At 40.7% G+C, this 21,100-nt stretch overlaps 1 protein-coding gene across 1 annotated transcript in view; it reads right to left on the bottom strand.

Annotated features, from left to right (window-relative positions):
- LOC139463627 (protocadherin Fat 4-like) overlaps positions 1-20,175 on the bottom strand; it is a 47,791-nt gene extending 27,616 nt beyond the window's left edge. The window contains exons 1-19 of the mRNA XM_071244900.1: positions 20,068-20,175; positions 17,289-17,359; positions 16,249-16,963; positions 16,062-16,130; positions 14,686-15,932; positions 12,351-12,458; positions 11,163-11,285; positions 9,495-10,943; positions 8,547-8,733; positions 7,942-8,030; positions 7,633-7,770; positions 6,600-6,711; positions 6,050-6,355; positions 5,156-5,301; positions 4,689-4,863; positions 3,839-4,065; positions 2,954-3,115; positions 606-729; positions 70-194 (exon numbers count right to left, since the gene is read on the bottom strand). Of these exons, the coding sequence (XP_071101001.1) occupies positions 70-194; positions 606-729; positions 2,954-3,115; positions 3,839-4,065; positions 4,689-4,863; positions 5,156-5,301; positions 6,050-6,355; positions 6,600-6,711; positions 7,633-7,770; positions 7,942-8,030; positions 8,547-8,733; positions 9,495-10,943; positions 11,163-11,285; positions 12,351-12,458; positions 14,686-15,932; positions 16,062-16,130; positions 16,249-16,501 (5,040 nt within the window). The 5' untranslated portion in view covers positions 16,502-16,963; positions 17,289-17,359; positions 20,068-20,175. The remainder of the gene's footprint in view (positions 1-69; positions 195-605; positions 730-2,953; positions 3,116-3,838; positions 4,066-4,688; positions 4,864-5,155; positions 5,302-6,049; positions 6,356-6,599; positions 6,712-7,632; positions 7,771-7,941; positions 8,031-8,546; positions 8,734-9,494; positions 10,944-11,162; positions 11,286-12,350; positions 12,459-14,685; positions 15,933-16,061; positions 16,131-16,248; positions 16,964-17,288; positions 17,360-20,067) is intronic.
- Positions 20,176-21,100: the final 925 nt, after the last annotated feature.

Here is a 21,100-nt window from a genome sequence, read left to right as displayed (position 1 = left end):
ACTAGAAATATTGCCCATTCAGTAACCAATCAGAAAGAGGGTGTTGGAGCAATGTAAAATATTACCCACCCTATGATTTCCCCTGTGTATGGCGTATGTAACGCTGTGGCCATCAGCATCCGTTGCTCGGAAGTTGTTAATTTTAACCTCTGTGCCTTTTCGAGATAAAAACATCAATGAGGCTTCATAGGTATCTGAAACATGTGAATACGGCTTTGTTACATTAGGAAAAGAGGAACAGAACAATGACAAATAGTTTCCCTCAACATAGGTGTTTCTGAAAGTATACTCAGGTATAACTTCGAACACCAATCCATTAAAAATGAAAGTGCTATGTTATAAAAAGTAACTTTATCAGATGACTAATATTCATAAATACTGATGATGTATGCAACTGGTCATTTCTGAATATTATATATAATTTTGCTGAATAAATTCCTTCTCCTTAATCGTCTCTTTTAAATGGTAACGTTTGTTGGTAAATATACGGACAAACGCCCAGAAGACAATTATGTCCTTCTGGTATAATACGTGGTTCACAAGATGTGCTTTCGCGAATTAATAAGCTAGTGTATCGTTCAGTTTCTGGAGTCAAAATAGTTTACCTTTTCCAAATGTTGGAGCATGATCATTGTCGTCGGGTCGGACGTTTATATAGACATTCGCATTGGTACTTGCTAATACGTTGAATGTCCCTTTAAAGTGATCCTCTTTCACATTGACAACCATCTGGTAAGAAGCAAAGTTTTTAGGCTTTAATGGTATTTAGTAAGAAAGTATGGCTCAACGCCGATTTATCTTTTGTAATATTTCAGCAATACAATAGCGGCCGAACTGCAGAAACGAGGCTCACATATTATACCAATCTGTTGATTCGAAACCGGGCCAAAGAGCAAACGTTTAATCACTTGACTATCCCAATTCCCCCTTTATTTTGAGGGAGATCTACGCTGTAGTTACTTCTCCGGTTGCCTTATGGCAAACACTCCAAGTTCACCAAACGGCATTTCTGATCGCCAGAAGCGATCTTCAGTAAAACTTTGAGTTACAAGTAACTCTAAAAATGCGGAACTGGGGCCGAGTGTACCCTATAACCGAATAAAAGATTTAGGAAGGGTCGAAGATGGAAAACAAGAATTATTGATGGCCAAATGATTTCCTGGCCGCAGTCTCTTAGGTGCATTTAGGTACTTCCTTGTCCGATTTCAATCACAGAAATTCAGAAACATCGAAACACCCAAAATATGCAATATCTAACCCTCAATCCTTATTTTCTATTGCAACAATTGCCACAAAAGAAACAATTGCCACAAGATAATATCTGTCAGTGTTTGAAAACAGTCATGCAAGACAGATAAAAAGAATACTTACAAATTCATCCTCTGATTTGATACTTGGATTTTAAGAAATAATAAGCAGTTTCTTGTTTAATTTCAATACATAACCATGTTTAGCCATCTAAAGTGACTATACGATCTGTTAGACTGAGTAGGAGGGCAAGATATACTCAACAACAAAAGTGCCTGTTACACCAGTATTTTAGTGTTGTTTTCAAACAAGTAAAGTTTGGTTTTCAATATTGTAGTACATGTATGGAATCAAGTCACAAAAACGCAACTGCTACAGAAAAGCATTCATTCCATGCAAAAGTTGACATTTATGCAAGCCCCATGCATTTCACTACCCAGGAATGGGTATAAAAACATGTGCCTTAACGGGATTCCATATGCATTGTTTAGCATCGTGCTGACAACAACCACTCAGAAAAACAACAAAATTACCGATTTATCCGAAAATGAGCGTCTGCGAGCCATTGGTATGCTTAAGCAAGATCGACTCAACGTGATGTTGCAAGACAATTTAACGTCCACAGAAACACCATTTGGTGCTAATGGCAACGTTGGCAACGGACGAATGCAGTCAGAGACCATCCTCGGAGTGGCAGGCCACGCGTAACCAATAATCGACAAGACAACTGGATTCGAACAACACGCCTACGAAATCGATTCCAGCCAGCAACAGTGACTGCAAGAAGCATCCCTGGCCTTCGACGAATATTCTCACAAACCGTACGTCGCCGCCTCAGATGTGCAGGGATTGTCGCCAGAAGACCCTCCAGACGTCCCATTTTGACAGGAAAGCACCGTCAAGCACGACTACAGTGATGCAGACAGCACCTACGCTGGACGGCCATGCAGTGGGGACAAGTTCTATTCACTGACGAGTCTCGTTTTCACCTCAGCCACAGCGATGGACGGATTCGAGTGTACCGACGTCGCGGTGAAAGTTACGTCAATCATTGTTGTCATGGAAGAAGATCGGTAAGGGGGAGGCAGCGTCATGGAATAGGGTTGCATTACAGCAAGACAGATGACACGTTTGATAGTGGAAGAGGGAAATCTCAATGGACAGCGCTACCGCGACGAGATCATCGGCCCTGTTGTTCTACCGTTTTAGCAACGTCATGGCCGAGGCATTACCTTTCAACACCCGGCCTCATATTGCTCGACTTTTTCAGGATCTCTTCAACAAAACAACGTGAATGTGATCCCCTGACCTGCTCGCTCTCCTGATCTCTCACCAATCGAGCACATGTGGGATGAGATGGATCGGCGCCTTCGACGTCAACCACGTGTTCCACAGACACTCCAGGAGCTTCGAAACATGCTCCAGCAGATATGGATAGATATCCCACAGGAGGTGGACACACAAGCTATTGATTTGTAAATTGACATTTTGGCATGTTTATCTTTTCTGAAGTCAGTATGGCAAATTAAACCATTTGAACATTTACAGGAGCCTTTTATCTGTGGCAAACCGAAATTGTTTCAGATTTGGTAAAAAACATAACTTTGCATTAAATCTTATTCAATGTCACAGGGACATTTGTTGTTCAGTATATATATTACTGGACATATTATTATAAAGGACATTTGCCATGTGTTGAGCTTACACGAACGTAGGTGTAGTTCAGCAGAGAAGCCCTCACTACCAGAGTTCCATCACGCAGCAGTTCGATTCCCCCAACATCAGTAAAGGCTGTGTATATGGGGCGACTGAGTTCATCAGCGTCTACCGACATCACTCTCCCGATCACATACCCAGCTGGAGCACTCTGAAATGTGGATATATTTAAACATACTTTCATATTCCTTAACGTTTATTGCTTGAATTATTTATTTACCATAGTGAAAAAATACACATCAAACACATAACAAAGCAAAAGAAAATGGCACATAAAATTGTAAATTAATTCTTCAAGGGAGGTAACTAGCAGGGTATTTCTCATCCAATAGAAAGGTTCCACTGAAACTGTTTCTATTTTTCTGATGAGAATATGTAGTGAATTGTTCCAGCATACGCTGTTGCAATACTTTATTTGTATGTTACTTCCCATATAAAAGTTGTTTAAGAATCACGAATTTGAACCAGTATTAGATTATTCATGCTTGGGGGTTGACACTGTTAACTATCTAAGGGAGGTAATTATCTCCAGAAGGACACAACAATATACAAATAAGCTTTCCTGGGACCCTTGCTTTCCTTCATCCGTTCTACTACTAATACTGCTTCTAGAAGTAATACTACCATTGATAGTTTAAGGATACCCATAACTCTTTCGTGACTTAGAAGCATAGATAATGGCATAGACAATCGAGACAGGTTATTCTCTTGCGTTGACTTTTTATATTATTCTTACCTGTGAATGTGCAGTTTTAACATTGTGTGCCAGTAGCTTCTGCAATGCCATGAAGTATGTAATGAAACAGCGGATTGACGTGACGTTAATTAGTATTGTTGGAATTAAAGAGATGGTGTGCGAGGAGTAACTACCTACCTGACGTACGGCGAAGTTCTGCTGTGTTTTTGAGAAGTAGGGGAAGTTATCGTTAACATCCGCCACAATTATTGCAACTTGTTTTGTCCTATAAAGACCACTGCCACCGTCAGTCGCCTTCACTGTCACATAAAAGTGGCTGCCTGTTTCTTCGCGGTCAATTGGATCCTTTTGTCTCAAGTCGCCAGTCATACCGTCTACATAAAAACTCTCCGAATAATCTGTAACTGAAAGATCCATTAAGACATAGTTCATACGGTAAGCATATTGTTATAGAAATTGTTTTCTTAAAAAGAAAAACAGCAAAACACCTAACCAAGAAAATGTTATCCCAAATATAACATTTGTGGAAGCATCGGTGGCTGAGTGGCTTCGATTGCTGACTTTGTGTGTTGGTGATTAGGTGCCCCAATCTGAGAGTGTGGGTTTGATCCGAAAAAGTACTACAATTTGTACTTTACTAAGAAAGTGTTATCCCAAATATAACAGTTGTTACCTTTCCATAAACGCAGAGTCGATTGTACGATCGTGGGCATGTGTATATGATTCACTATGAAATAGTTATGATACCCGGGTGTTCGCGAAAAGGGAAGCGTAACCTGCCCATGCCTACCCCTCCTACCCCCTCGGTGGCATTAAAGGAAATATAGGGAATATTAAAATTATGGCAGCACTTGGTTGAGTACAAAAGTTGAGCATTGGAAAATATCGATAAAGTAAGGAAAAGAGTGTATGATACAGTTGGAATCGTTAAATGGACTCCTTGTGATCATGGAAAGTTTTTTTTCACGTTTATTTAATGAGTGCATGAAAACGTTGAAACCAAATTCTTAGCTTAACAAGAACAAACCTATACCTAGTATTTCATAGGTGCAGTTACACGCAAATTCGTCACTCTCCTTTCGCACATAAGCTCGAATGGGCACACGTTTATCCTCATCAGGCTTCTCGTTCTCCGTCAGCTTGAAAGTGTATTCCTTTTTGAAGAATGGTCTTGGTTTGTCAGTCATGATGGAAATGGTAACCTGTAAGTAGTAAACCCGTTATAATTCATAAACAATAGAACCAATGAGCTGGAAGCGAGTATTATTATCCAATTACACATAGTTATAAATACAGAAGAAAAAAGTCCTACTTCTAACCTCTGATGAGTGCACCTAAAACCAGACTACATATAATTATGCATTACCCATAAACCTACTTTCAAGATTCACATTTTCCCTCTTAGGACCTTCAGATACGATGAACTAAGGAAAATGATGAAACACTGTTTGTGTTACCATCAAAATAATGAAGAATGTAAAACAGCTACATTACGTTTGTGATTGCTTCCATAGCAGGGTCTGCTTGAGGTAAGTCTGTTGCCTTGATCCTCAGAGTGACCTCATCCTCGTCCACCGAATCTAGGGTCGTAGCCACGAATATGTTCCCCGAGTCACGGTCAATCTTGAAGTAGTCTATGTCTGGAATATATATTCAGAAATATTTACACTAATATGTCAACGACATTTGACATACGGACAACTCAACTCAGTGTCTCTAGTTTCTGGGTTTACATACACCATCCTGGCAGGTTGTGTGGAGTCAACACAGGAACGCAGCAATATATACATCTGTTCATTTATTTGCCAAGCTGGGATTCCGGAGTATAGGTCCCCAGCATCCTATACTGGTCATAAGGGACGACCAAATAGACCCCTAAAGATCCGGGGTAGAATAGGTCTTCAGCAACCTATGCTTTCCGTAAAAGGCCACTATGCTTGTCGTGAGAGGCGACTAACGGGATCGGGTGGTCAGGCATAGTTGATGCATGTCATCGTATCCTAATCGCGTGGATCAGTGATGTCAATCACTGGATTGTCTGGTCCAGACTGGATTTTTCACAGACCGCCGTCATATAGCTGGAATATTGCTGAGTGCGGCGTTAAACAACAAACAAACAAACAAGATCGAGCGATCAGGCTCAGAGACTTTGTTGATTGCATCTCTTTGTTTATCATACCCGGTAACATCCTCCTAACCATGGACAGACAAAATATAAGTATGCTATTAAGACAGACAGGAACCTCAGACAAGAACAGCGGACACATTATAGATTATGTGCAAAACATACCACAAACGTCATGTAACCTCTTCGTTTCAGGGTGCAAATGACATAATGCATGTGTGTTTGCTATGAATATTTTCTGACATTTCATGTACACAACATACTTGATAAAATATGGTATTTAACAACTCCATTGCCGTCCCTGGTGCCGTCCCTGTCAGTTGCGGTGATGACGTCAGTGACGAGAGTGTTGATGTTAGCGTCTCTTGATATGTTGGCGCGGTACGGCGCCCCCTGAAACACCGGCGGGTTGTCGTTGAAATCCAGGATGGTGACGGACATAGTTGTCGATCCAGTGAGACGTCCAGTGCAACTGCTGCATCCCTTCATGTCCACGGCAGTCACAATGCATTCATATGTTGAAGTCGTCTCATAATCGAGGTCGCCGCTCACTTTCACGACTCCAGTCTCTAAAGAAGGGGGATTATACATAATAAGACTAATAAAGACTAGATGTCATCATTATTATAAAAATATTCTTGAAAATTTGAAAAAACAACACATTTGTCACCACAACGATAAGCAACGTTATATGTTTTGTTGTTGATTGATATCATAGTAATACAGTGGCAACTGTACTGTGACGATGGCTCCACTGAAGGCTATTGCCTTCGCAACTTATGATTCTTTAAGTATACGTCAGAAGACACTTACCCACTGACACTTTGAATGGACAGACAGTTCCGTTCACCATTACCGTGTCAGGGAAATAGGTTACTTTACCATACTGCGACAAGTCCCTGTCAGTCGCACTCACTGTCGCCACCTGAACGTAGACGCAATATTTATTATCAAAGTGCAAACAATATGCTGCAACGGAAATCAGGTATATTGGAAAAGAAGCAGTGTGATTCTTATCATTCCCTGGATTATCTACCTTGGTTGACGCCTCATCTGTTTTTCTGTCGTTTCAATCAATCAAATGTTTAACACTTATATCACTGATTATCAAACAAATGTTTAACACTTATATCACTGATTATCAATCAAATGTTTACCACTTATATTTCTGATTATCAAACAAATGTTTACCACTTATATCTCTGATTATCAAACAAATGTTTAACACTTATATCACTGATTATCAATCAAATGTTTACCACTTATGTCTCTGATTATCAAACAGATGTTTAACACTTATATCTCTGATTATCAAACGAATGTTTAACACATATATCTCTGATTATGAAACAAATGGTTTAACACACATATCACTGATTATTAAACAAATGTTTAACACTTGTATCACTGAAAATCAAACAAATGTTTAACACATACTAGTATATCACTGATTATCATACTAGTATATCACTGATTATCAATCAAATGTTTTAGCACATATATCACTGATTATCAAACAAATATTTAAAACTTATATCACTGAATATCAAACGAATGTTTAACACATATATCTCTGATTATGAAACAAATGTTTTAACACACGTATCACTGATTATTAAACAAATGTTTAACTCTTGTATCACTGAATATCAAACAAATGTTTATCACATATATCTCTGATTATGAAACAAATGTTTTAACACACATATCACTGATTATCAAACAAATGTTTAACACTTATATCACTGATTATCAAACAAATGTTTAACACTTGTATCAGTGATTATCAAACAAATGTTTAACACATATATCACTGATTATCAAACACATTGTTTCATATACATACTGATGTTAACAAGGATCTGTCTTCCTTCACTGTTACTGCATTCGGTGTTTGGAATGTGGGGGGATTGTCGTTGATATCCAAGATAAGGATCCGAGCCTGTGTTATTGCAGATTTTGGAACATCAGCATTGTCTGCCGCCTTGAAATTAAGAATGAAACGTAACATATTTCAGTAACCATAAACAAGTGGATGAAACGGTGATAAAATCGAGTTCATTCCTGAACTCCATTGGTGACAATAGATGGCACTGTTGGCTTGTAAAGAAATGAGTTATTACACAAGATGAAATGTGAATTATTCTAATGTTACCTTTATTGTTAAGTTGTATTCGTCAAAAGCTTCTCTGTCTAGATCTCCCGAAACAGTGATACGTCCGGTTCCAGGATGTATGGAGAAATCTGTGAATCGTAACATAAATTCAAAACTCCAAATAAGCAATGAAACATTGAAATGAATGCGGTAATCTGACCGACGTTGATGATCGGCTGTGACATGTTGCCCCTTGGCATAGTGCAACTATCACAAGTTATGGTCTATATGGATATACTATGCTAGACCATATGTCCGTAACAGTGGGTACTTAATGTATTGTACTCGTGTTTCATGATGTTGACGCTTGATGTTATCGGATATAAAAAGCCATTATTTACATAGATTCTATCAGACAGTTGTATGGATGTATGAAGACGTTTTAATGAGACTTATTATGTGAATAATTTTCCTCTATAACAATGACAACCCAAAATAATCAAAATAGCAAAAGGCACCACTTAATTCAAATATATTTTAAATTGTAACTATTCTTCACTGAATAGAATGCGCTTTTTCCATAAACAAAATTGATTAACCATATTGTTTCGTCTAAAAAATAATTAGATTTCAGTATATCCATTCAAAGACAGACTGCAACTTACGTATACGAGGTGTCTGCAACTCAATGCTGTATGTTATTGTTCCATTGTCACCTGCATCCTTATCTTGTGCCACGATGCGTGCAATGAACGTGTCCACAGAGTTTTCTTTAACACTGAACACGTGCTGTTCGGGTATTGTCAGAAATGTAGGTCCGTTGTCATTTTCATCTTCAACAGTTATTGTTATCTGAAACAATTCAAGCAAATACTTTTAAAAGTTATACAAGACAATCCCACTTACAGTTTTCATTTTATGACAATCGTAAAATAGGTTAGTGTTTAATGTGGCCAAAAAGTATAATTAATGCTTTAGGTAATCTGATATCATTTAATAATGGTCAAATAGCCAGTTCCTTTCCACTGATTTACCCATATGAGCTTGAAATAAAAGACCAGTGAAACTGCCTCATCTGTTTCATATTTAGAATAATGTATAAATATTCAGAGAGACCAAAAACATCCACAAAACTATATGACACGAGAGATGAGTTTAAATGTTCAATTTTTCCGTTATATCGAGCAACATTCCAGCAGCTCCGATCTGGTATCATCACTATTCAATAGTGATTCAGAGACACATGCGTATGATATAGTCGGTTGCTTTGTTGCTTTTATTTAGATGCACAATAATGTGAAAATAACAATCAGGTCCAAACATGAACAAGCCAAAAGCAAGAATCCAAATACTTTCACTGTATATTCGTCATGTATGTAAATTTAAATGCAGTTCCTTGATGTATTATGGAAGCCTATATGACAACAAACATAATATAGTCAAATTAAAGTAAAAACGACAAAACTATAATCACAACCAATTATCGCTACAAGTCCATCGTACTGAATATATCACGAGCATGTGTTTGTGAATCACTATTGAACAGTAATCATACCAGATGTCTGTTCTATACGAACTACAAGTGGTACATCAATTGGAAAACTCGCACTTACAACAGCCAGTTCCGAGGCGTTAGTGGCGAGATCTCTGACGCGGACGACCATGGTGTGGTTTTGTGCTGCCTCACGATCTTGTGGCTTACTGCAAGTCAGCGCTCCACTACTTGGATCAATACGGAAATCATCCCCACGGAATAAGGTATAGCGAACTGACACGCTGGCATCATGAGCAGCATTTGCTCTTCCGAACGATGTGGTATATAATCGGTTCTCCACAATTGAAAACCTATAGTCTTTAGAACTGAACCGTACAGTACTATTGCCTTGTAGTTTCTTCACATCAACTGATACTGGGACTGGGACACTTTGCGACGGAGAACCTTTATCTGTAGCTGTAACGTCAAAGTTATATGTTGTGGAAGCAACGGGTTGACTTGCGCCTTCTTTGATACGTAATACACCTACATTGTCTCCATCAATGTAGAATTTGTCCGTCTCCCCGCCCATGGAGAACCTAAATTGGCCATTCGTTCCAGAATCATAGTCTGTGACTTCGAAAACATCGACAGGGTTGTTGGTTACCCACTCAAAAGTTGTTATCTCAGACTGATAGTTGGGTTTATCAAAACGTGGACTGTTGTCATTTTCATCTTCAACGTTTATCTCAACTATTACTGTGTCGCTCATTGTGGGAATCCCTGGGTTCTCTGCTTTTATTTCTATCAGATGTTGCTGCATTTCTTCATAGTCAAGAGGAATCACACATCTAATGGCGCCAGATATTGTATCGACTGTAAAGTTGGAACTTGATGTTGAGAACCTGATGTTGGCATAGCTGCCTTCGTCCTTGTCTGTTGCTGTCACTGTTAGGATGTTTCTGTCACATGGGCTATTTTCCTTATAATTACTTTTGTAGGAGTTCTCCATAAATGTAGGCTTTTCATCATTTACATCACGAATATTGACTGTAATTGTCAACACGGATTCTTGAGAAGGAGATCCTTGGTCCCTTGCTTCGATGATCAGGTTGAAGACTTTCCTGTTTTCTCTGTCAATTGCCTTGATTGTCGATACTTCGCCAGTGCTTGCGTCAACTTGGAATAAACCAAATCCCCCATCTTTCAATGAGTATGATACCTTTGCATTGAGGCCTTCATCCTTGTCTGTGGCTGTTAACGTAGTGATAGTCTTTGGTCCAACGTTTTCATCCACCCAAAATACGTTCGAACTGCCGATGAACTTTGGTGCATTGTCGTTGACATCCATGATTGTGATGTTGAGTGTAGTGGTGCCTGTGTTAGGATTAGATGGATTGTCTGTTCCAGTTAATGTCAGGACTACGTATGGAGTTACTTCCCTATCAATCGGGGTTCCGCTGGTTTTTATGGTGAATTTGTTATGGTTTAATTTCTCAACAGCAAAATTGGTCTTCCCAGGTCCCGTCAAAGCGAAGTTTACAGAACCATTCACTCCAACGTCTTCGTCGGCAACAGCTATGTCCACCTGCTCAATAGAATATGATCCTAAGTACATAGTTGACGAAGGAACTGTGGGCCGTTACATTCCGCATGACTTAGCATTACACCACAGCTACAAGCTAATTTGCAATATCTCTCTCTCTCTCTCTCTCTCTCTCTCTCTCTCTCTCTCTCTCTCTCTCTCTCTCTCTCTCTCTCTCTCTCTCTCTCTCGGTTAATTCAAGATCTCGATTATCTCACTCACCAAATCATCAACCAGGGTTCCCGGAATGGAGTTTTCTTTTACTCTGCCTGTGTAAGAACGTCTGGAAAATTCTGGCGCATTGTCGTTCAAGTCCATTATATTCGTAATGAGTTGACCAATCGTCTGTGGGACAGAATGTTAAATGCTATTGTGTCCATTAAGGTGTGAATCGCAATTGTGATGGAGCAATTAAATTGGCTACATTCCTTTGTCTGAAATCAGTTCATGACTCTTAATATTCATATGTATGGATAAAAAGACATTTTATCTAACACAAACACCTATACGGATATAATGTAGTCGTCATGGTAAGGTTTCGGTTGTATATATCCTAAGACACACAACTCTCAGGTACCATGTACCGAATGTGAATGTATATATCCTTTGACACATATGTTTCACGTAACTTGTACTGAACGTGTCTGTATATATCCCCAAGACACATGTCTTTCAAGTAACATGTATCAAACGTGGCTATATATACTAAGACACATATCACCTAGGTAGCATAGACAGTCGAACTTCGGTGTGTCGAACTCGAGAGGTCCTGGAAAAAAGTTCGAATTATGATCACACAGTAATCAGCTTGCACCACCTGTTAGGAATTCGCAGGGACCAGAAGGTGAGTTCGAGACAACCTGGATCGGAGTATAAATGATGATATGTATAAAGAAGAAATTCGCAGCGACCGGAAGGTGAGTTCGAGACAACCTGGATCTGGGTATAAATGATGATATGTATATATAGAAGAAATTCGCAGCGACCGGAAGGTGAGTTCGAGACAACCTGGATCTGGGTATAAATGATGATATGTATATATAGAAGAAATTCGCAGGGACCGGAAGGTGAGTTCGAGACAACCTGGATCTCAGTATAAATGATGATATGTATACATAGAAGAAATTCGTGGAGACTGGAAGGTTTGTTCGAGACAAACTAGATCTCAGTATAAATGATGATATATATAGAAGGAATTTGCAGGGACCGGAAGGTGAGTTCGAGACAACCGGGATCTCAGTATAAATGATGATATATATATAGAAGGAATTTGTAGGGACCGGAAGGTGAGTTCGAGACAATCGGAAATACGACACATCAAAGTTCGACTGCACTGATATATTGCAAGCATAAAGTCTTAGATGTATATATCCTAACACATACATAAAGGTTCCTCAAATTGTTACTTACCAAAGGTGAGCATTGGTCGTCACTACCCATGTAAGCCTGAATGGTGAATTCAGTGTATGCCTGGTCGTCGTTCTCTCGGTCTAGACCAATAGCTGTTGTGGCGATCCCCTTGACAGAGAGAATGTTATTCGTAGTATGTGTTTTACTTGCACATCAACTCTTTACTCAAGCCATCAGATGACAAGTGCCACCCCCCACCCCCACCCTACCCACCCTTTAGTCATGTTTGCTGCATGTGATGGCCGTCGCTTTGTACGTGAAAAACACTTCCTTCCTCCAGTCATGCATGTCGACAGTGTGATAAATATACGAATGCCGCCTGTGAATAAACGAGAACTCAACCACGCAAGTATTTCGTTCAAGGGCACAGATAAAACCTCATCCAGGTGTAAATATATCAAAATAGGTCCCGTGCATTCCACGCAAGACGCAAGAGCCGCTTAAACGGAGGATCTTGACTGTCATCGTACCCTGATGGTATGGAACGTTACTCGAGCAAGACAACTTCCTTGTCTGACCCAAATTCGAGTATTGATAGATGTGGCTGGGATATTGCTCGCTGCGACGTAAAGCAACAATCAATAACTCATTCTTTATATGAGTACAAGCATGCGATCACCTTTTCTACCGTCTTCTACGAGGGGGCACGGGGGCCCAGTCGTCTAAGGCGCCGCGATTCGCTGTGCAGAGTTGCGTTCCTTGGGCACGCCAAAAACCTATGATATTGGGTTCGAATCCCTGTTCGCCCCGATTATGTTTCTAGGTTTGTCAGCACCATACCCGTGCTCGTGGGTTTCACCCAAATGGTAAACGTCTGAGACCTGCATTACTTCGTGCTTTCCTCCAGAAAGCTGACACGCCGTGATATAACTTGAAAAATGTTAAAAGCGGCAAGAAATATTCAACTGTTAAGGAGTTCTGCTCCGGAAACGGACATGCTCATATATACTCTTCAAAAAATGAAACGCAATACGGATATTTGGGGCCATACAAGAAAACTTAGCGGACCAAAGGTGCAAAATGATGAGGTTTAATGGGTTTTAGCGTCAGTGAAAAATTGCTTGGATCAAAATGATCGCAACAAGGACATGCAAACCATTAATCGGGAAACACGTACGATTCGGAAAAACGCACCCAGTGCATAAACAAAAGGGCCATGGACCTGAACGTACTGCACGTGCAGCAGCACTATGAACGGTATTAAAGTGCAGGGTTTTTGATTGCCTGGCATCTGCGTCAATCGAACATTGACAATTCAACAACATGCCAAGATTAACAGAAGATCAAAGAAACAACGTCATAGACCGCTTGCAGGCAGGGGAATCCCATTCAGCTGTAGCCAGGTTTTTCAATGTAGCGCCCAGCACCATGACAAGGCTATGGCATCGGTTTCAACAGCATGGGTCAACACGTGATCGGCCAAGGTTGCCATCCCAGCCCAAGCTCGCTACATCCGACTGCGCCACCTACGTGAAAGGACGACCACAGCCACCTCAACCGCATCCAAAATACCCGGACTGCGCAGAATCTCCGACCAGACCGTACGAAACCGTTTCAGAGCAGCAGGTCTACAACGCATCATATTGAGTCCTGTTCGACGCAACATATTGAGTCAACAGCATTGTCAACACAGGGTATGGTTTCAACAGGGGATGTTCTCCCCTGGCCCTCCAGATCCCTGGATTTGAACGCCCTGTGGGATGAATTGAATAGACGGCTACGCCGACGTGGACCACAACCCTAGACGTTGCAGCCGTTGGCTTTTGCGTTGCAGGCCGAGTGGGCTACCAATCCCCAGGATGTGATTTGCATACTCGTCTCTTTCATAGGCAGGAGATGTCAGGCCGCTATCGATTCCAACGGGGGACATGCGCGTTTTTTATGACAGCTGACCTTCACCTTGGACTTTTCCTATGTACCGATAACAGAGATGACTAACGGGATCGGGTGGTCAGACTCGCTGACTTGGTTGATGCATGTCATCGATCCCAATTGCGTGGATCGATGCTCATGATATTAATTACTGGATTGTCTGGTCCAGGCTCGATTATTTACAGACCGCCGTCATATAGCTGGAATATTGCTGCGTGCGGCGTTAAACCACACACTAACCAACCAACCAACGCCTACAATCACCAAATGTTCTCTCCACAACATTGTGGCTCAATACCGTGTACGGTTCCTCGAATAAACGCATTTTCCTACCTCACACAAATCTGGCTTTGCGTTTCTTTTTCTTTTTTTGAAGAGTATATTTGTTTGCAAATCCGTGAGTTGGCCAGGGCATAGGAGAATGAGAGGAGTTACGGCTAGTGTTTCTTACTATGATACTTACAGATGTAGGATTTAGGCTGAAGAATCTGTGAGCTCGAGAGTTTCTAAATTTGTAGCTGGTATAGTTTGACACTGCGACATTGGCAACAAATGCTCCGGCACTGTTTTCACTGACTCTGCCAAGGAATGTCTTGTTGAGGTTGACTGCATTAATGGTGTGGGAGATGAGATAGACAGTGATAATGGCTTCATCAGAGTAGGATACGCCATCATAAGCCTTGACCCGGAGGGGGATCGCGGAGGGGAAGCGGCCTCTTGTTAAATCCACTTTTGATGTCAAAATACCATCGTCGTTTATGCTGAAGTCGTCTTTATTTTCGCCTTCCAAATGAAATGTTATCCATCCAACCGTATCTCCATCAGTGACATCAACAACACCGACTACACTATCTCTCTTAGATCCAGCAAGTACCGTAAACTCGTATACATTTTCATTCAGTTCCGGAGGTTCGTCGTTGAGGTCTTCAATGTTTATGTGGACATTTGCTGAAGTTGACCTTGCTCTGTCCGTTGTGACCAGATCAAGTTTAAAATCAATACTTTTGATACCAGCATCGAAGTCTATTGCGTTTACCAGTCTTACGCTCGTCAAGTCCTTTGTTATTTTTAGTCCATCTGGGAGCGTGTCATTTATGACGACCTGGAACTTAGAGCTGGTTATACTGTAGGTCAAGATATCACCCACCCAGTTCTCGTTTAATCTTGTCGTAAACTTTCCTTTAAATAACAGTATGTAAAATGTTGCAATTGTTGCGCTCTGTCCTCTCGTTTTGACACTGAATATGTATTCTTTAGCTACTGTGTCGTTATTAGTAAAGTCACTTAAAATCATATCCTGCCCACAGAGAACTTGTCCCGATGTGGTCACATTGAACAGGGCCCTTGCTGTATCATCTGTGGTCTCCATTTCGAAGTTGCTGTACCCTCCCAAACTACCAGTAGTCCTCACGTCAGCTATCAGCGTGTCTTTCCTGGTTCCCTCCACCAACATAACTGTGACGTCTTCAGGTGTGAAGGAGGAGGATGTGATCCTGACGGTCACAACCTGCTGCACAGTGAACTCACCGGAGGTTGCACGTAACACCACCACAAATGTTTTAGCATTGCTTATTTCCTTGACCAGTGCCACATCAATGTGCGTCGAGTTTCTCTTAAGGTCCAGTATCCCCTCATCAGGATATACTTCGCCTTCTATGGAGAAGGAATTTGGGGGGAATGTATTAAGCCCATCAAAAATGATTGATCCCACTGAAAAAAAATATAATAATATCATTCGCCTAAACACTTTTATAAACGAATGGACCACGACGATAACGTAACGTTGCATTTTTTCAAGTTGTCGGTCAAACACAGCGATTGCTTCGAAGGGCGACTTACCAGTTACTGACGTTCTAGATAGATCTGTGGAGAAGACGTAGTGTGTTGTACTTGACAGAACACTTGGTCCTGAAACACAGAGACTTCAGTGAAGATTGTTGACAGTACTATGCATCGTTACCAGGGTAGGAAACGTATTCCTTATTCCATCCTTACAATTATGATGTACACTATAACTCATATTTACCCAATGAGCATTCTGTAGCAGATATCTGCACGTTCTTGTTAACACAGGCACATCTGCGGCTTCCCGCTGACGTCGTCACACACGAGCTGTTGACGGCCACACATCGCGCGTTGGAGCAGTCCTCGTCCAGAGAGGCATCTGTCATGGGGCCACACGTTGATGGCGTTGGGGTGGTTGTTGCTAAATGTAAATAGTTCACTACAATATCAGGCGTGGAAATGAAAGGATATGCCTCATGACTGTAATATTGCATTACTATTGATGGTATAATAATAATAATAATAATAATAATAATAATAATAATAATAATAATACTAAAGCACGCCTACCTATTGTTTTGATAAAGTTTTATCACAAGGCAAATCCTTCCATTTCCAGGCCCTACCAAATGTATTGATGCAATATTTTGGGTATTTTTACCCTAAGGTGTTGGGGACCAGTCCGGGTATCATGCCACATTCACGCTCTGTCACACTGTGAAAACGTTTATACTTACCAATTACAAGTAGAGCTAAAACAATTGCAGATTAGACATTGGCAACACCGACTGAAAGCAATGCATGATTTTGCATACATGATTTATGTTAAAACATTTATCGACATTTGTACAATTGTTGTCGGTATTAAACTTTGAACATTTAGTATTCATTGATATACGTAGGCGAAAAAAATACCGACATGCGCACGCTGGATTCTTCAGTGGTATCTTTACAACCTGAAACGAAAACAGGATAATAATACAAATGTTTGTTGTTGTTGTTTTTGTGTTGTTTGTTTGTTTGTTTGTTTGTTTGTTTTTTTGGGGGGTGTTGTTGTTTGTTTTGTGTTGTTTTGGTTTGGGTTTGTTTTTGTTTTTTTGGGGGGTAGTACAACAATCAGTTTATGTTTGGATTTAGATGATTACCTTAAACATTACTAAAAATGAAACTATTTTATCGAAGTTACGCCCTAGTAAAAATCACAGTATCACTGCATTGCCAGTCGTGTGTGACCAAAAAAACACCTCTTAAAGCATATATGTCCCAATGTTATCATATTACCTGCAAGATATTCAAGTAATCCCCCAGGATTGTGACAGGTCATCAAAGTTGTTAGGTATCTTATGCTCCGCCTGAAAACATAATGATCAATGCATGAAGACATACGAAGAAACTAAACAGATCTGTATGTGATGATGTGTTTGTGATGACTTATCACTTGCTGCAACAAGACAGAGAATATAATTCGAAACTCCATAAAAAGCTCTACCCAACTTCAAACGTCCTACCAATTTAAAATCGGCACGGTGCCGTGGCTGTTGTTCGTTGCTCATTTTATTACTTGCCCGTGAAGAGATCACCTGTTTAATAAACATACAGCTGTATTACACATTGTGTAATACCAAAGCGCGTGCTTATGTACTGCGGGAAGAAGTCACACGAAGTAACATTGAAAGATCTCATCATCCTTTGGCTTATGCAACGACGTTGCGTGGGGAGATGCTAGATCACTGAGAGGAGCTTATGTACACTCAATGACCGTTCCTAGGATGACGTCACGTGGCATTGTTTCGCCGGTGGATCTTGCAACAAAATTCCACAAATCACGTCAGGGATTATTGTGATGTGATTTGTACACTTTGTGGTGCAGGTCCCGTTCCACGAGGCGATTGTATTGTAGCGCAACAACAGTCGTAAGTTTCTATTAAAGTATGTGAGTAGCGCGACGATAACTTTGTGGAACGGACGCCTGAATTCTAAAGGTGGGGCGTTGTGTGGTATTAAATTAATACGTGTCAACGTCTGAAGTATTATTCTGTTAAACTCAATTGGGTTACGTTGTGGATCGTGTAGGTGTCTGCCTATTCATACACGACAGTGAAATTCTAAAGAAAGTTGTAAATGGCAAGTAATAAATAAAATGCTAAACTCGCTCCCGTGTAATACCAATGTTATTAAACTCTTGAACTATTCACTCGTTTCATAGAATTGGTATTACACGGGAGTTCGTTGAGTATTCTATATTTATCCACAATAGTTTTCCTGGACCGAGTACCATGTCACACAATCAATGAGGCAATACCTTGAAAAGAAAGCATCTTCATTCAAGTCGACAGGTACAATACTGGGGACCTGTCATGTTCTGTATATACTCGTCGCTCTTCCGTTACTTGGTATAAATATGTGAACTGCATCTGCACTCAACACAATAATAATTTTAGGGACATATTCTTAGAAATAGCCCTCAAAAGAAAATAACTCTCTCTGAACCATCGGCAAGGCGGTAAATCCAACTTGTATTATGTGAATTTTAAAGCCACCGCTTCTGTAATCCTGCTTTACAGTGAACGCTGACATCGGATGCCATTCCATTCATACGTCACACGTTCAATTTACGGTAAGAATAATGTGTTTTGAAGTATGTAAGGCGCATTGCTCTATACAAATGAATTACCTATTGTTGCGTGTCATATGCCTGTTTCGTTTTGTCGCTGTGGGTACATCTGATTGCATTCAGCAACGTTATGACAGGACAGGCAGGCTCTAAAGCGACTCTTAGCCTCAAAACCCTTTCCATATCAAGTAGAAATCTCTGCATAAATCAGGGTCGATTGTACAATTCCGACTATATCATGATCATGTGTTATGAATCACTATCAAATAGTGATAATACCAGGTGTTCGCGAAAAAATGAGCGTATCCTGCCCCACCGGTTACACCTGTCACAAACACATGCAAAGACAAGTCAATTGTTCACCTGAAGAAACACGGGAACATATGGTTCATGTCAAAACAGGGAGTTGCATTGGACATCGTTTTTGTCACTGGTGCGTCAAATTTGGAAATGTCCTCCAAATGTCTACTAAAACATTTTAAAAGCTTTACTGAGGCCTTGAATGTTGTAACCTTGATCAAACAACTTCTGAGCAGGAGTTGTATGACGCTCTTCGAAATCTTGGTAGACAGAGCATGCCTGAATGTTTCTCAAAAGTTGTGAAATGTAAACACCAAAGGCTGGAGCTGCTGGAATATTGCTTGACACGAAGGGGAAGTTGACCATTCGAAAGTTGAAATCATCCCTCTTGCCATACAGTCTTGTGGAGAGTGTTTTGCAAAGATCTAAATATGAAACACTCGAGGCGGTCTCACTGGTCTTCTGTATTTCTAGTTCAGGTGGGTAGATCAGTGGAAGGGCTCTTTGGTGGTTATTGAACGATATCCGATCATCGATATACCTGAATCTTAAGTTAAACTTCTTGGTCAAATTACCTTGTTTTGATTTTGCAATTCCGAGCAGAAATTCCGATTCATATGCATAAACGTCGCGTCCAAGATTTTTGCGCATATAGCGACATGCATACATGTGTGTGGCTGCTTGTACTAGTCCGGACTTATGCCGATTTATAGTGCTAGCTCACTGAGACACAATGCCGCAAATTATCATGAATACCACAGTATACTGACCCCGAGCCGACCAGTCCTTGTTTTAACCCCTTAATGCCGAGCAACAGGTACCACCTTTTAACGTCTTTAGGTATCACGCGGCTCTCCGGCGGACGCTCTACCATTAGACAACGGGGGCGGTCTACCGAACAAGATGATACCCAGTCATGTTATATTGCTATTATTTCTTGCTTTGTCCTGTAACTGGTTTCATTAGACTTTAAATATTATTACCATTAGAGTAATAAATATCCACAAACACGGCCTTCATCTGATTTTAGAATCCAACAGCCATATATAGGCTCTTACATTTTGATTACTTACAGTCGGTAAGATGATAACATAACTAGATAGTAAGCGTCTTTGATATCGCCTCCATCCACGAAAAGATACTTACCAATGACATTGGAACAGAAGTATCCAGCTCGGGCACACCCACCTTCATCTCTCTTCCCCGATAGCTTACACGGACAGCAGTCACATAACTGATCCCTGCATAGATTGCAGCGCGGAGAGAGAGCTTGAGATTTTGTATAGCTGGAACGAGGAAGTAAATACCATAGGCTCACGTGTCTCTGTATATGAGGGTCCTGAGGGGGGTACACCCTGTCCGCTAATTGTGTAGCATTTTACTGACAATTAACCATCTTGACCCTCGTTTATCCGGGTAAGCCTCCATCGGCGTCTTGTTAGTGCAATGTAATGCCGGTGGCAACAGAGCTTGCATGTCGATATTTTGTAAGGTATTAAGTTGTGTACAAGGTTCAAATAGGCTTTCAAACCCCATGACTGCGTTTTATATGCGCAATATCCAACATTAATATAACATTCCTGATTAATAATGCAGGGGCTGTGGTAGAAGTTGGTTTCATGAAGTTGGTTTTGCTATTTCATGAACATGTTCCATGTGTTTGACAGGGGGCTGTGAGTGTTTGATAGGAGTCTGTATGTGTGGTTGACAGGGGTTGTATGTGTGTTTAACGGGGGGCTTTGAGTGTGTTTGACAGGGGACTGTACATGTGTTTGACAGGGGGCTGTGAGTGTTTGATAGGCGTCTGTATGTGTGTTTAACAGGGGCCTTTAAGTGTGTTTCACAGGGTACTGTATGTGTGTTTGACAGGGTACTGTATGTGTGTTTGACAGGGGACTGTATGTGTGTTTGACAGGGGGACTGTATGTGTGTTTGACAGGGGGACTGTATGTGTGTTTGACAGGGGGGCTGTATATGTGTTTGACAGGAGACTGTATATGTGTTTAACAGGGGCCTTTCAGTGTGTTTGACATGGGACTGTATATGTGTTTGACAGGGAGACTGTATGTGTGTTTGGCAGGGGACTGTATGCGTGTTTTGACAGGAGGACTGTATATGTGTTTGACTGGGTACTGTATGTGTGTTTGACAGGGGGACTGTATGTGTGTTTGACAGGGGA

The sequence above is a fragment of the Haliotis cracherodii genome, unplaced genomic scaffold (genome assembly GCF_022045235.1).
Source record: "Haliotis cracherodii isolate W230 unplaced genomic scaffold, xgHalCrac1.p SCAF_16, whole genome shotgun sequence".
Lineage (NCBI taxonomy): Eukaryota > Metazoa > Mollusca > Gastropoda > Lepetellida > Haliotidae > Haliotis > Haliotis cracherodii.
This window is presented reverse-complemented; position numbering and strand designations above follow the sequence as displayed.